This window comes from Salvia hispanica, chromosome 3 (genome assembly GCF_029641045.1).
Source record: "Salvia hispanica isolate PSC_SH4W2 chromosome 3, Shi_PSC_v1, whole genome shotgun sequence".
Classification (NCBI taxonomy): Eukaryota; Viridiplantae; Streptophyta; class Magnoliopsida; order Lamiales; family Lamiaceae; genus Salvia; species Salvia hispanica.
The window spans coordinates 47165094-47177982 of record NC_142694.1 but is presented as its reverse complement, the minus strand read 5'-3'; the positions used below and the strand labels follow the sequence as shown (position 1 = coordinate 47177982).

Here is a 12889-nt window from a genome sequence, read left to right as displayed (position 1 = left end):
ACATAGGACATATGGCCTTCAAATGCTACAGCCTACAGGAAACGCAGTGTTCACTACAAAAAAAACGCTGTTTACCGAGCACCACTAGCGAGCACATCAAAGAGTGCTCGGAAAATAGCGAGCACTTCAAACTATGCTCGGCAACATTCCAAGCACAAATGAAGGTGCTCGGCAATATCACGAACGGGGGAGTTAACTTGCGAGCAATACCGAGCGCGGTCAACGTGATCGGTTTAGTAATTTAAGTCCGGGAAGCGTTGTGCTCGGTAAAAGCCGACCACTGCTTTGGTGCTCGGCATTTCAGAAAAAAATATTAGTATTGCTTTTACATAATTCCGAGCACGTCTAAGGTGCTCGGAATATCCCAAGCACTTGGATAGTGCTCGGAATGTTTAAAATAATTCTATTTTATGTTCAAAATAGATTTTAATATTTTTGATGAATGATCGAAAAATTTTCACACATGAAAATTTTTCTAGATATTTTTTATACAATTAAAAAATATTGGCATGTTTGAAATTTTTATTGTTGTTGAATAATTATTATTTGTACTATAATTTTATGTAATTGCCGAGCATTTTCTTTGTGCTCGGTAAATGCCGACCACTGCTTCGGTGCTCGGCATTTCAGAAAAAAATATTAGTAATGCTTTTACATAATTTCGAGCACTTCTACGGTGCTCGGAATATCCCAAGCACTTGGACAGTGCTCGGAATGTTTAAAATAATTCTATTTTATGTTCAAAATAGATTTTAATATTTTTGATGAATGATCGAAAAATTTTCACACATGAAAATTTTCTATAATATTTTTTTATACAATTAAAAAATATTGGCATGTTTGAAATTTTTATTGTTGTTGAATAATTATTATTTGTACTATAATTTTATGTAATTGCCGAGCATTTTCTTTGTGCTCGGTAAATGCCGACCACTTCGTCGGTGCTCGGCATTTCAGAAAAAAATATTAGTAATGCTTTTACAAACTTCCGAGCACGTCTACGGTGCTCGGAATATCCCAAGCACTTGGATAGTGCTCGGAATGTTTAAAATAATTCTATTTTATGTTCAAAATAGATTTTAATATTTTTTATGAATGATCGAAAAATTTTCACACATGAAAATTTTTCTAGATATTTTTTATACAATTAAAAAATATTGGCATGTTTGAAATTTTTATTGTTGTTGAATAATTATTATTTGTACTATAATTTTATGTAATTGCCGAGCATTTTCTTTGTGCTCGGTAAATGCCGACCACTTCGTCGGTGCTCGGCATTTCAGAAAAAAATATTAGTAATGCTTTTACAAACTTCCGAGCACGTCTACGGTGCTCGGAATATCCCAAGCACTTGGATAGTGCTCGGAATGTTTAAAATAATTCTATTTTATGTTCAAAATAGATTTTAATATTTTTGATGAATGATCGAAAAATTTTCACACATGAAAATTTTTCTAGATATTTTTTATACAATTAAAAAATATTGGCATGTTTGAAATTTTTATTGTTGTTGAATAATTATTATTTGTACTATAATTTTATGTAATTGCCGAGCATTTTCTTTGTGCTCGGTAAATGCCGACCACTGCTTCGGTGCTCGGCATTTCAGAAAAAAATATTAGTAATGCTTTTACATAATTCCGAGCACTTCTACGGTGCTCGGAATATCCCAAGCACTTGGACAGTGCTCGGAATGTTTAAAATAATTCTATTTTATGTTCAAAATAGATTTTAATATTTTTGATGAATGATCGAAAAATTTTCACACATGAAAATTTTTCTAGATATTTTTTATACAATTAAAAAATATTGGCATGTTTGAAATTTTTATTGTTGTTGAATAATTATTATTTGTACTATAATTTTATGTAATTGCCGAGCATTTTCTTTGTGCTCGGTAAATGCCGACCACTGCTTTGGTGCTCGGCATTTCAGAAAAAAATATTAGTAATGCTTTTACATAATTCCGAGCACTTCTACGGTGCTCGGAATATCCCAAGCACTTGGACAGTGCTCGGAATGTTTAAAATAATTCTATTTTATGTTCAAAATAGATTTTAATATTTTTGATGAATGATCGAAAAATTTTCACACATGAAAATTTTCTATAATATTTTTTTATTCAATTAAAAAATATTGGCATGTTTGAAATTTTTATTGTTGTTGAATAATTATTATTTGTACTATAATTTTATGTAATTGCCGAGCATTTTCTTTGTGCTCGGTAAATGCCGACCACTTCGTCGGTGCTCGGCATTTCAGAAAAAAATATTAGTAATGCTTTTACAAACTTCCGAGCACGTCTACGGTGCTCGGAATATCCCAAGCACTTGGATAGTGCTCGGAATGTTTAAAATAATTCTATTTTATGTTCAAAATAGATTTTAATATTTTTGATGAATGATCGAAAAATTTTCACACATGAAAATTTTTCTAGATATTTTTTATACAATTAAAAAATATTGGCATGTTTGAAATTTTTATTGTTGTTGAATAATTATTATTTGTACTATAATTTTATGTAATTGCCGAGCATTTTCTTTGTGCTCGGTAAATGCCGACCACTTCGTCGGTGCTCGGCATTTCAGAAAAAAATATTAGTAATGCTTTTACAAACTTCCGAGCACGTCTACGGTGCTCGGAATATCCCAAGCACTTGGATAGTGCTCGGAATGTTTAAAATAATTCTATTTTATGTTCAAAATAGATTTTAATATTTTTGATGAATGATCGAAAAATTTTCACACATGAAAATTTTTCTAGATATTTTTTATACAATTAAAAAATATTGGCATGTTTGAAATTTTTATTGTTGTTGAATAATTATTATTTGTACTATAATTTTATGTAATTGCCGAGCATTTTCTTTGTGCTCGGTAAATGCCGACCACTGCTTCGGTGCTCGGCATTTCAGAAAAAAATATTAGTAATGCTTTTACATAATTCCGAGCACTTCTACGGTGCTCGGAATATCCCAAGCACTTGGACAGTGCTCGGAATGTTTAAAATAATTCTATTTTATGTTCAAAATAGATTTTAATATTTTTGATGAATGATCGAAAAATTTTCACACATGAAAATTTTCTATAATATTTTTTTATACAATTAAAAAATATTGGCATGTTTGAAATTTTTATTGTTGTTGAATAATTATTATTTGTACTATAATTTTATGTAATTGCCGAGCATTTTCTTTGTGCTCGGTAAATGCCGACCACTGCTTTGGTGCTCGGCATTTCAGAAAAAAATAAATTCGCACATTGTTCAGCTATAATAAATTCTGAACTGTTTTTAGCGAGCGCCTTTGTAATGTGCTCGGAAAATTCCGAGCACATCGTACTAGTGCTCGGAATTATTCAGATCTTTTACACCTACCATTCCTTTATTCTTCTCATTCTATCCACCTACGAATTTTTCATCTTCTTCGAATTTTCCTCTTCTTCACTCACATTTCAATAATTTTTTCAACAATTTCTTTAAATCGGAGTGTTCCCATGGCTTGTAGTCACCCCATCTTCTAAATTATATAAAGGTATCACTATAATCATTAGTTATTCTCTCTTAATTTATTAGATATATTAAAGGAAATGTTATGCTTGTGCTCATTTTAATTTATATTATCTTTTTGTGGTAGAAGTGTTATTTTGCTCGTGGTTGCCATATTTCGCCATCTTCTAAATTATCTAAAGGTATAATTATAATTATTATTTATTTTTTCTATATTATTAATTGAAAATGTGATGATTGTGTTCTTTTTAATTTATATTATTTGGTGTATTAGGGTAGTGAAATGGATATAATTCCAGGAAGAGAGTGGATGTATAAGAGAAAATTTGCTACTGGAGAGTACAATCTTGATTTCATTAATGGAGTAGATAACTTTATAGCTTTTGCTATGCAATATCCCTCTAGAATGGATGGTTCAAAAATTAGATGTCCATGTGCACGTTGTGATAATATGAAATATCTTTCTGCGGATAAGGTGAAGGAGCATCTTGTAAAAAAAGGGTTTACTAAACATTATTATGATTGGAGATTACATTGTGATGTGGAAGCATCGTCCAGTTCAATACCTGATGCATCCATGGATTTCTCTCCACCATCAAATCCATACCAACATATGTTGCATGCTGCATGGGGACAGACAACCGGTCATGAGTCTTATCATTTCCAAACGCAACACTCTGCACAATATGTTCCGCCTGCCTACATGCCAGAACCTCCCACTGACGAGTCGTATCATTTCCAAACGCAACACTCTGCACAATATGTTCCGCCTGCCTACATGCCAGAACCTCCCACTGACGAGTCGCAACAGTTTTACAATGCATTAGAAGCGGCGCAAACTGATTTGTGGGCGGGTTGTGATTACTCTGAATTGTCAACAAATGCTCGACTGATGACTCTGAAGTCTGAACACCGAATGTCTCAACGAGCTGTTGACGAATTGTGCCAATTTATGGAAGAGCGTCTGCCGAGGCCGAATCGCATGCCTAACAGTTTCTATCAGTGTAAGAAACAAATGCAGACATTAGATATGCCCCATCTAAAGATACATTGTTGTAGGAATGGGTGCATGATCTACTGGAGAGAAGACGAGAGCAGAACTGAATGCAAAGTTTGTGGTCAAGCTCGATTCAAGGATAATGGTAGAAGTCCATTCAAGAAGATGTACTATTTTCCTCTGGGTCCAAGACTGAGGCGGTTGTATGCATCTGAAGTTACCGCTCAATCCATGCGATGGCATGCAGAGCACACTCAGACTCCAGGAGAGATGTCTCATCCGGCGGATTCTGTAGCTTGGAAAACCTTCGACCAAACACATCCCTTCTTTGCTTCCGAATCAAGAAATGTCAGGTTGGCACTTAGCACAGATGGATTTCAACCATTTGGTCAGACTGGTTCACAATACTCATTGTGGCCAGTGATTCTAACTCCATACAATTTGCCACCGTGGATGTGCATGAAAGATCCGTACATGTTTCTCACTGTGATTGTGCCTGGTCCGAAGAATCCAAAACAAAACATTGATGTGTTTCTACAACCTTTGATTGCAGAGCTCAATGATCTATGGGCTGAAGGAATTCAGGTATATGATATATCTAAAAAACAAAACTTTCAACTGCGTGCAGCGTTGATGTGGACTATCAGTGACTTCCCTGCATATTCAATGCTGTCGGGATGGAGCACATCTGGGCATCGTGCATGTCCATATTGTATGGAAGACTCACAAGCCTTCTCCCTGAAGCATGGAAGAAAAACCACTTGGTTTGATTGCCACAGGAGGTTTCTCCACATGAATCATCGGTTTCGCAGAGACAAAAAGAACTTTCGAAAAAACAGAATGGAGCATTCAGGTCCTCCTCCAATCTTAAATGGGGAACAAATACTTGATCACCTTGACCAATTTGGATTCAAGAGAGTGTTTGATGAAGATGTCGAATCAGCAAATTCTGAGTTGAGCAAGATTTTGGGATGGAGAAAACGAAGCATATTTTGGGATCTTCCATATTGGAAGACAAATTTGATTCGCCACAATTTGGATGTCATGCATATAGAAAAGAATGTGTTTGACAACATCTTCAATACCATTATGGATGTCGACGGAAAGACGAAGGACAATGCTAATGCACGTCGAGATTTGGAAGTACTTGGTATTCGACCCGAGCTTTGGCCACGCGGTGGGAAATATCATAAGGCTACTTTCACTCTTGAAAAAGAAAGTAGGGAATTATTGCTCAAGTGGCTCAACAGTTTGAAATTTCCGGATGGTTATGTTTCCAATCTATCAAGATGCATTGATATGAAAAAGCACAAGTTGTACGGTATGAAAAGCCATGATTGCCATGTGTTTATTCAACGATTGTTACCAATTGGACTTCGTGAGTTACTTCCACGCGTTGTATGGGAACCTCTAACCGAGTTGAGCAACTTCTTCAGAGATCTTACTGCTACAGTTATAAGGGAGGTTGATATGAGAAAATACAATGAGTCGATTGCACTTACCTTGTGCAAGCTTGAGATGATATTTCCCCCATCTTTCTTTGATTCCATGGAGCATCTTCCGGTCCACTTAGCATATGAGGCATTGATTGCAGGACCGGTGCATTTCCGATGGATGTATCCCTTTGAACGGTACATGCGTAAGTTGAAATTAAATGTAAAGAACAAGGCCGCTGTGGAAGCATCTATATGTAATGCATATTTGACTGAAGAAGCATCACATTTTTGCACTCATTACTTTGAGTCACATGTCCGTTGCCGAGGTAGAGATGTTCCTCGTAATGATGATGGAGGTGGATCAATTCACCCTGAAGATATGCTTTCAATTTTCACATACGATATCCGATGTGCTGGGAAAGGACGAAGACGATTCTTGTCAGAAATGGAGTACAAATCAGCACAAACTTGCATATTAGTTAATACTCCAGAAGTGAAGGAATTTGAGCTGTAAGTTTGTTTTCCTTAATTTTATTGAAATAATTAGATTATTTATTTAGTCATTGATTTTTTTATATATAAAGCAGTATGTTCATCGAGCAAGTGCGTGGTTGGTTTCCGGAAATAACACCATCGCAGATAGAGCAACAATTAGACGATCACTATGCATCATGGTTTAAAGAATATGTAAGTTTTCTATCCAATTTTTTTGTTGAAATTGTGTATTATATTTACTAATTGAATTTTGTATACAGGGTCAAAAAAACTTGCATCGTGATAGTCATTTGTACCATTTGTCACAAGGTCCATTAAATGGGGTTATGAGTTACAATATTTGTTTTGTCAATGGATATAAGTTCCACACTGACTCTTATGGGAAAAGTAAATCTACGGCCAACAGTGGAGTATGCATCAGAGGGTCGAATTATAGCTATGCCGAGGATGACTTTTATGGAATTTTGAAAGAAGTTGTGGAGGTGGAATATCGTGCATCGCCAATAAAGAAAGTTGTATTGTTCAACTGTGCATGGTATAATCCGTCTCCGCCCCCACGTGGTGGTACATTGGTTCATCCAAAGTACAAAATCGTGGAAGTGAATATTCAGAAGGAATATCCAAAATATGATCCATTCGTCTTAGCTCAACAAGCCTCTCAAATTTATTTTGTATCTTTTCCGAGCAAGAAAAAAGACAAGGTAAACTGGCGGGCAGTGTTGAAAGTTCGAGCAAAGAAATTTGATGCCAGTTATGCCATCACAAAAGAGGCAGATGAAGACACAGCTTTCCAAGAAGATGAAGTTGAAGTTCATGAAATTTCTGATGATATGGAATTCGTAGAACCTTCACGTTATGATCCTAGTGGTGAAATGATTCCAATTTTGAAGGAGATTGCAACTGATGAAGAGGATGATGATGATTACGATGATGAAGAGGATGATGATGATGACGATGATGATGACGAGGACGAGGACGAGGACGAGGACGAGGAGGGTGAGGAGGAATAAAATTTGCAATTCAGGTTTACATCTAAAATGATTAATTTCTATTAATACTAGTAGTATTGTTTTATCAATATATATATGTGATTACATAAACTAAAAAGTGGCGTGATATTCGTTAGTATTTTTCAAAATGGGGCATTTTTCAAAATGCAAATCTTCAAATTATTTCTCTCAAATTTTGGAGCAAATTATTAGAATTATTTATGTCAAAAATTCATTCCCTAATTTTTGTCTAATTCTCTTTATGTCAAAAATTCATTCCCTAATCTCTCAAAGAGTCACCGCCTCTTTAAAAAAAAACCTAAATCATCTCTCTCTAATTCTCTCTCTAATTCTTCATCGGAGATTAGGCATTTGGAGAAGATCGTCGGAGAAGAAGCGGAGGCTGCAAAGCACAACCGTTGCAGGTCTGTCTCTTTCACTCTTACAATCGTTGTTCTATTGTAGCTTGTAAACTTGAGAAAAATGCAGATTGAGCACATGCAGTAGTAGTTGATGCTCGAGGCAGATTGAGCACATGCTTCAATCGATTAGCATTTCTGGTACCTCAGGTCAATCGATTAGCATTTCGTTTACTTGTTTGTATTTTCTGGTACCTCAGGTCAATTCGATTTCTGTCCACCGATTAATTGGGGGTAGTGGTTTTTGAGCAGCGTAAAAGCAATCACAAATCCTTTAATGACTATAAACCTCAGGTTATTTCTATTTCTGTCCACCGATTCCAATTATTTTCTATTTCTTTGTTTTGTTTCAACTATAAGTTGATTAAATTAGCCGTTGAGTGCTTGAACAATGCCCCAATTTGTCTTCCTTTCTTAAGGTTTGATGAGGTTTGATCTGATCTCAGTAGTCTGTCAGTTGATTTATTTTTTGCTCTATATGATATGTATTGATTGGTTAGTGAATTCTATTGTAATTGAGCTAGTTAGTGAATTTAGGCATTCTATTGTAATCTGAGCTAGTTGCCCAGAATTTTTTCATTTCTGGGAAGCATTTGATTAATTTTCATTAAGAGGCAGTTTCATGCATTAGCAAATAATAATGGCATATTCTGTTAATTCTGACTAGAGTTCTGAATGATTTTGATATGATTTTGATAAATTCTTGATATGCATTAGCAAATAATAATGTAATAAGAGGCCTGATATGATTCTTGATTAAATCTAGCAAGAGAAGTTGTTCATTGATATATTGAGGAATATTGTCCATAAATTTCTAAACTTTCGTTGCATAAGAGCTTAAATATTCGCCAGTGAATTACCAAATTATGATTAGCTCTGATTTTATAATCAGTCAATTTAGCAATGACATAGTTTTTGATGACTTGTTTATGTATCACTATTGTAATCTGATTCTTCATTTGTGATTTCAGCATTCGGTTTGCCTTGCTTGAAGGTTGAAAGCGAGGGAGATATTTGTGCTCTTCCACTTTGTCCATTCGCAAAGGTAAATTTGTCTGTTTGAAATGGTGTATGTTTGCCTATTTTAAATTAATCACAAAGTAGTGCTTTCTTTTGTTAGTCTTTGATATCATCGACATTCAGAAACAAAGAGCTGAAACTTCGAGTAAATAAATTCACACACAACACTCTCAATCTGTGATTAATTTACGCACATTTTGTTACTGAAATCTCACCAAAAATGTCAGCTTTATCCAATTCTGTTGTCATTTCGGAACGCCTTCTTCTCCATTTCTCGTCAGGTAAATCTTCTGATTAATTATCTTTCTTTTTTGTTACATGGATCTTCTGATTTATTTCTCTCTCGGACTGTCTAATGATATCATTTTGAATTCTCTTCCTAATGCTTTATCTAGTTTCTGGAAATATGATTTTTTTTAGCTTTGAAGATATAATACAAGTGCTTGATAAATTTGGGGATTCTGAATAATGTTGCTGGCATTAACTGAAAAGAAACTGCTCTTGATTTATTAGGTTTCTTAGATCAGTAACAGCTGTTTTATGATGCCACTACTGCCTTACTGTAAAAAGAAACTGCTTACTGTAGATCAATGAAAAGAAACTGCTTTCTTAGATCAGTAACTGAAAAGGGTGATAAAAATATGTGGCATTAACTGTAAGCAGTTAACTGAATTTATAGTATGTTTAGTTTGACTTAGTTATAGCTGAGTTGCAAAATAATACATCTCAAGCTCTGTTTGTTAAAATCATGTTTAATGGTGGATTTCTACCCATTTACTCATTTGAGGTTTTGTTTCTTTATTACTATCTTTAAACTGATTTACTTTTCTAATTTAGATTTTGAAGGAGTTTGGAGGACTAGATATTTCCTAGAATAATGTACTATTATATTGTAGGCTTCTTTTGAAGATTATTAGTCCATATATCTCGGGAGGATTATAATGGATTTGTAGGCATGGTAAAGGCATAATCTGGTTATTGATTCTCATTCTCTATAAAATTTGTATCGTTTGCTAAAATGAAATACTAATTTTTTTTGGAAGACAGAAATAGACTCTGACCCATCAAAGGCCACATATTTTTATCATCTTTTTCATTTCCAATTTTTCTATGATTGCTTACACACACACAACAGCAGTCATATTAAATTAAAAACTCCCCCTAAAGTGCACATTACCACTTGTGTCTATTGTGTAGTATAATGTCTATTGTGCACTTTTTTGTTCCATTTTTCGATTTTGATAGATAATGCTTTGTCTATTATGTAGAAATGCCCCGAGGAGCATCTATTAGACGGCGCTTAAATGATTCTTCACTCTCAGGGGATCATCCACCACTCTCGGGTGATCATCCACCACTCTCGGGTGATCATCCACCACTCTCAGGTGATCATCCACCACTTGTGTTCATTTATGAATTTGAACTGCAATTCTCATTACCACTTTTGATATGCACTTTTTTGTTCCATTTTTTTTATTTTGATAGCATAATGCTTTGTCTATTGTGTAGAAATGGCTCAAGGAGCATCTAGTGGACGCTCCAATGATCCTTCACTCTCCAATGATCCTTCACTCTCCGGTGATCATCCACCACTGGATAATGAGGAAGGAGAATCGGCAACACATCATATAGAAGGGCATGATACAACAAGTAACTCCCTGAACGAGTCAGCCGAAGAAGAGCCTACAGAGCCTACACATGATGCACGCGGCCGCCCATTCATACATCTTAGGGGGAAATAGTAAGTGATTTGATAATTTCACTTATATCATTATTTTTGTGAGTTAACTGACCATATATTGACGTGTAGCTTGGAACCTTCCGGCGTCGTGGCAAGCATATGCACTTACAATTTCAAGCAGATTGTTGACCCGGTTGGATACAGCCAAAAAACTCTAACCGAGGAATACATTAACTTGTATTGGGCTGAATTTAAGGTAAACTCTATCTTTATCTCTCTTTCTCCCTCTTTTAGTACTTACAATCTTTAATATCTTATTTTGTAGTTTAAATTTGATTGTCATTTTGTGTTAATTTGTAGAAATTTGCTAATTGTGAGGCATATGATCAAGACGAGTGTAAGAAGGCTTTTGTTAGCAAGTGTAAACTCAGATACGGAGATTTTATTAGCTATTATAAAAAGAAGACAAAGAAACCTTCTTTTTACACGGATGCCCAATGGGCGAATTACCAGAAAGGCTGGAATTTACCCGAGAGTATTGCAGCTTCTGAGAGGTGCTCTGAAAACCGTAGACAAGGGCTTGAGACCGCGCTTGGCACACATTGTAATGGATGTACATCATTTGCCGAGACAGCAGCAAAAATGGTAAAACTTATAATATTCATTAGTTTGATTTGTTTGTTACTTCTACACTTTCTTATGTTGAAAATTGTTTTCAGGCTAAAGAGAACAATGGAAAGCTTCCTCCATTTATGGATTTCTTTCTACAGACCCACAAGCTAAGGAATGGAAAAAACGGTGATTCACAAGGCAACTTGTGTTCGCAACGTGCTCAACAAATTGTAGTAAGTCTTTTCACAAGGATAGTTTATATTTTTTTTCCAAGGGGAAGGTTTTTAATCTGTTTCATGCATGGTCAGTTAAATTTTTGTCTAAATTTTATGATGTTACAGATGATTGACAGTGTCTTATGCCCTTCTCTGAGATCGTGTATGAATTCGTGGAATTCTGAAATTGATAGAAATATGATTATGATATGGTTTTGAATTTCATAATATGGCTTTGAGAAAATTGATTCAGAAATTACTTGTGTTTGGATTTTTTTGTAATTTATGATTTATGCATTCACTTCACTGAATGAGTTTATGCATTCACTTCACTGAATGAGTGTCCAGCTTATGTACAAAATTGTTGTACAAAATTTGCTGAGCTTGTTGCTATATAATTTATGTACAAAATTGATAGTGTCCAGCTTGTAAGCTATAATGTACAAAATTGTCTGATATGATGAGCATGTTGCTTGTGAGGTTCTCTCTTTGTTGTTACATATTTTGAATGTTTCTCATGTTTGTTTAATGGAAGGATGACGTTATGGCACGGGTTGAAGAACTACGGGATGAAGGAATAGAGAACCCGGATCATGAAGCCATCTTCTTGGAGCTTTTTGGGAAGGTGAAGAAAAGAAAACAAATCTCTGGCGCGGGGCAAGCCACAAGCATATTCTTCCCATTGGCTACTTACTCATCCGTGGGTTCTAACCGCGTCAATGCTAGCCAGATCGATGAAATAGTCGAGCAACGCGTTAAAGAACATCGTGATCAAATGAAGCTACAAATTGAAATGGTGCAAGCCGATTCAGATCGGAAAATTGCACTAGTGCGTGAGGAAGCGGCTACGAGGGAGCAACAAATGCGAGAGGAAGCGGCTAAAATGCGAGAGGAAGCGGCTACGAGGGAGCAACAAATGGAAGAACGAATGATGCGCCTTTTAAATGAAAAATTGGGACAATTGAAAAATGTGTAGTTCAGTGGTTGTAATACCATCTTTATCTTTATATATTTTTGTTAAACAATTTATCTTTTTAATGTTATTTCAGTTTATTATTTTATTTATTAATAATTTATTGAATAATTAATTGTAGAATATATATTTTAAAAAATCATAATAATCAATTTTCTGAGCACATGGCCGTACTCGCTAACATGCTCGGTGCACCTAGTTCTCACTTGAAAGTGCCGAGCACCACTAGGTGCTTGCTGCATTGCGAGCACATGTATGTGCTCGCACACCTGCTCGAAGTAGCCGGTGCTCGCTGGTTGTGTAACCTCTCGAAAGTGCCGAGCACCACTAGGTGCTTGCTGCATTCCGAGCACTCATAAGTGCTCGCAGACCTGCTCGAAGTAGACCTGTGCTCGCAGGTTTTGTGTTAACCTTTCGAAAGTGCCGAGCACCACTAGGTGCTCGCTGCATTGCGAGCACTCGTAGGTGCTCGCCAATGTTGTTAGTTGACCAGTTAGCCGAGCACCAAGATGTGCTCGGATTAAAATGCCGACGAAGAGAAAGGC

The 12889-nt window shown here is 35.6% G+C and overlaps 2 protein-coding genes across 2 annotated transcripts; both read left to right on the top strand.

The window, feature by feature from the left end:
• Positions 1 to 3790: 3790 nt before the first annotated feature.
• On the top strand, positions 3791 to 9016 carry LOC148930977 (uncharacterized). The gene is made up of 5 exons (XM_089066674.1): positions 3791 to 6450; positions 6528 to 6627; positions 6696 to 7302; positions 8815 to 8888; positions 8987 to 9016. The coding sequence occupies exons 1-5, from the start codon at positions 3791 to 3793 to the stop codon at positions 9014 to 9016; spliced, it is 3471 nt and encodes a 1156-aa protein (XP_088922800.1).
• On the top strand, positions 8923 to 12347 carry LOC148930976 (uncharacterized). The gene is made up of 7 exons (XM_089066673.1): positions 8923 to 9144; positions 10132 to 10248; positions 10373 to 10604; positions 10674 to 10800; positions 10905 to 11189; positions 11264 to 11389; positions 11907 to 12347. The coding sequence occupies exons 1-7, from the start codon at positions 9084 to 9086 to the stop codon at positions 12345 to 12347; spliced, it is 1389 nt and encodes a 462-aa protein (XP_088922799.1). The 5' UTR covers positions 8923 to 9083.
• The last annotated feature ends 542 nt before the right edge of the window (positions 12348 to 12889 follow it).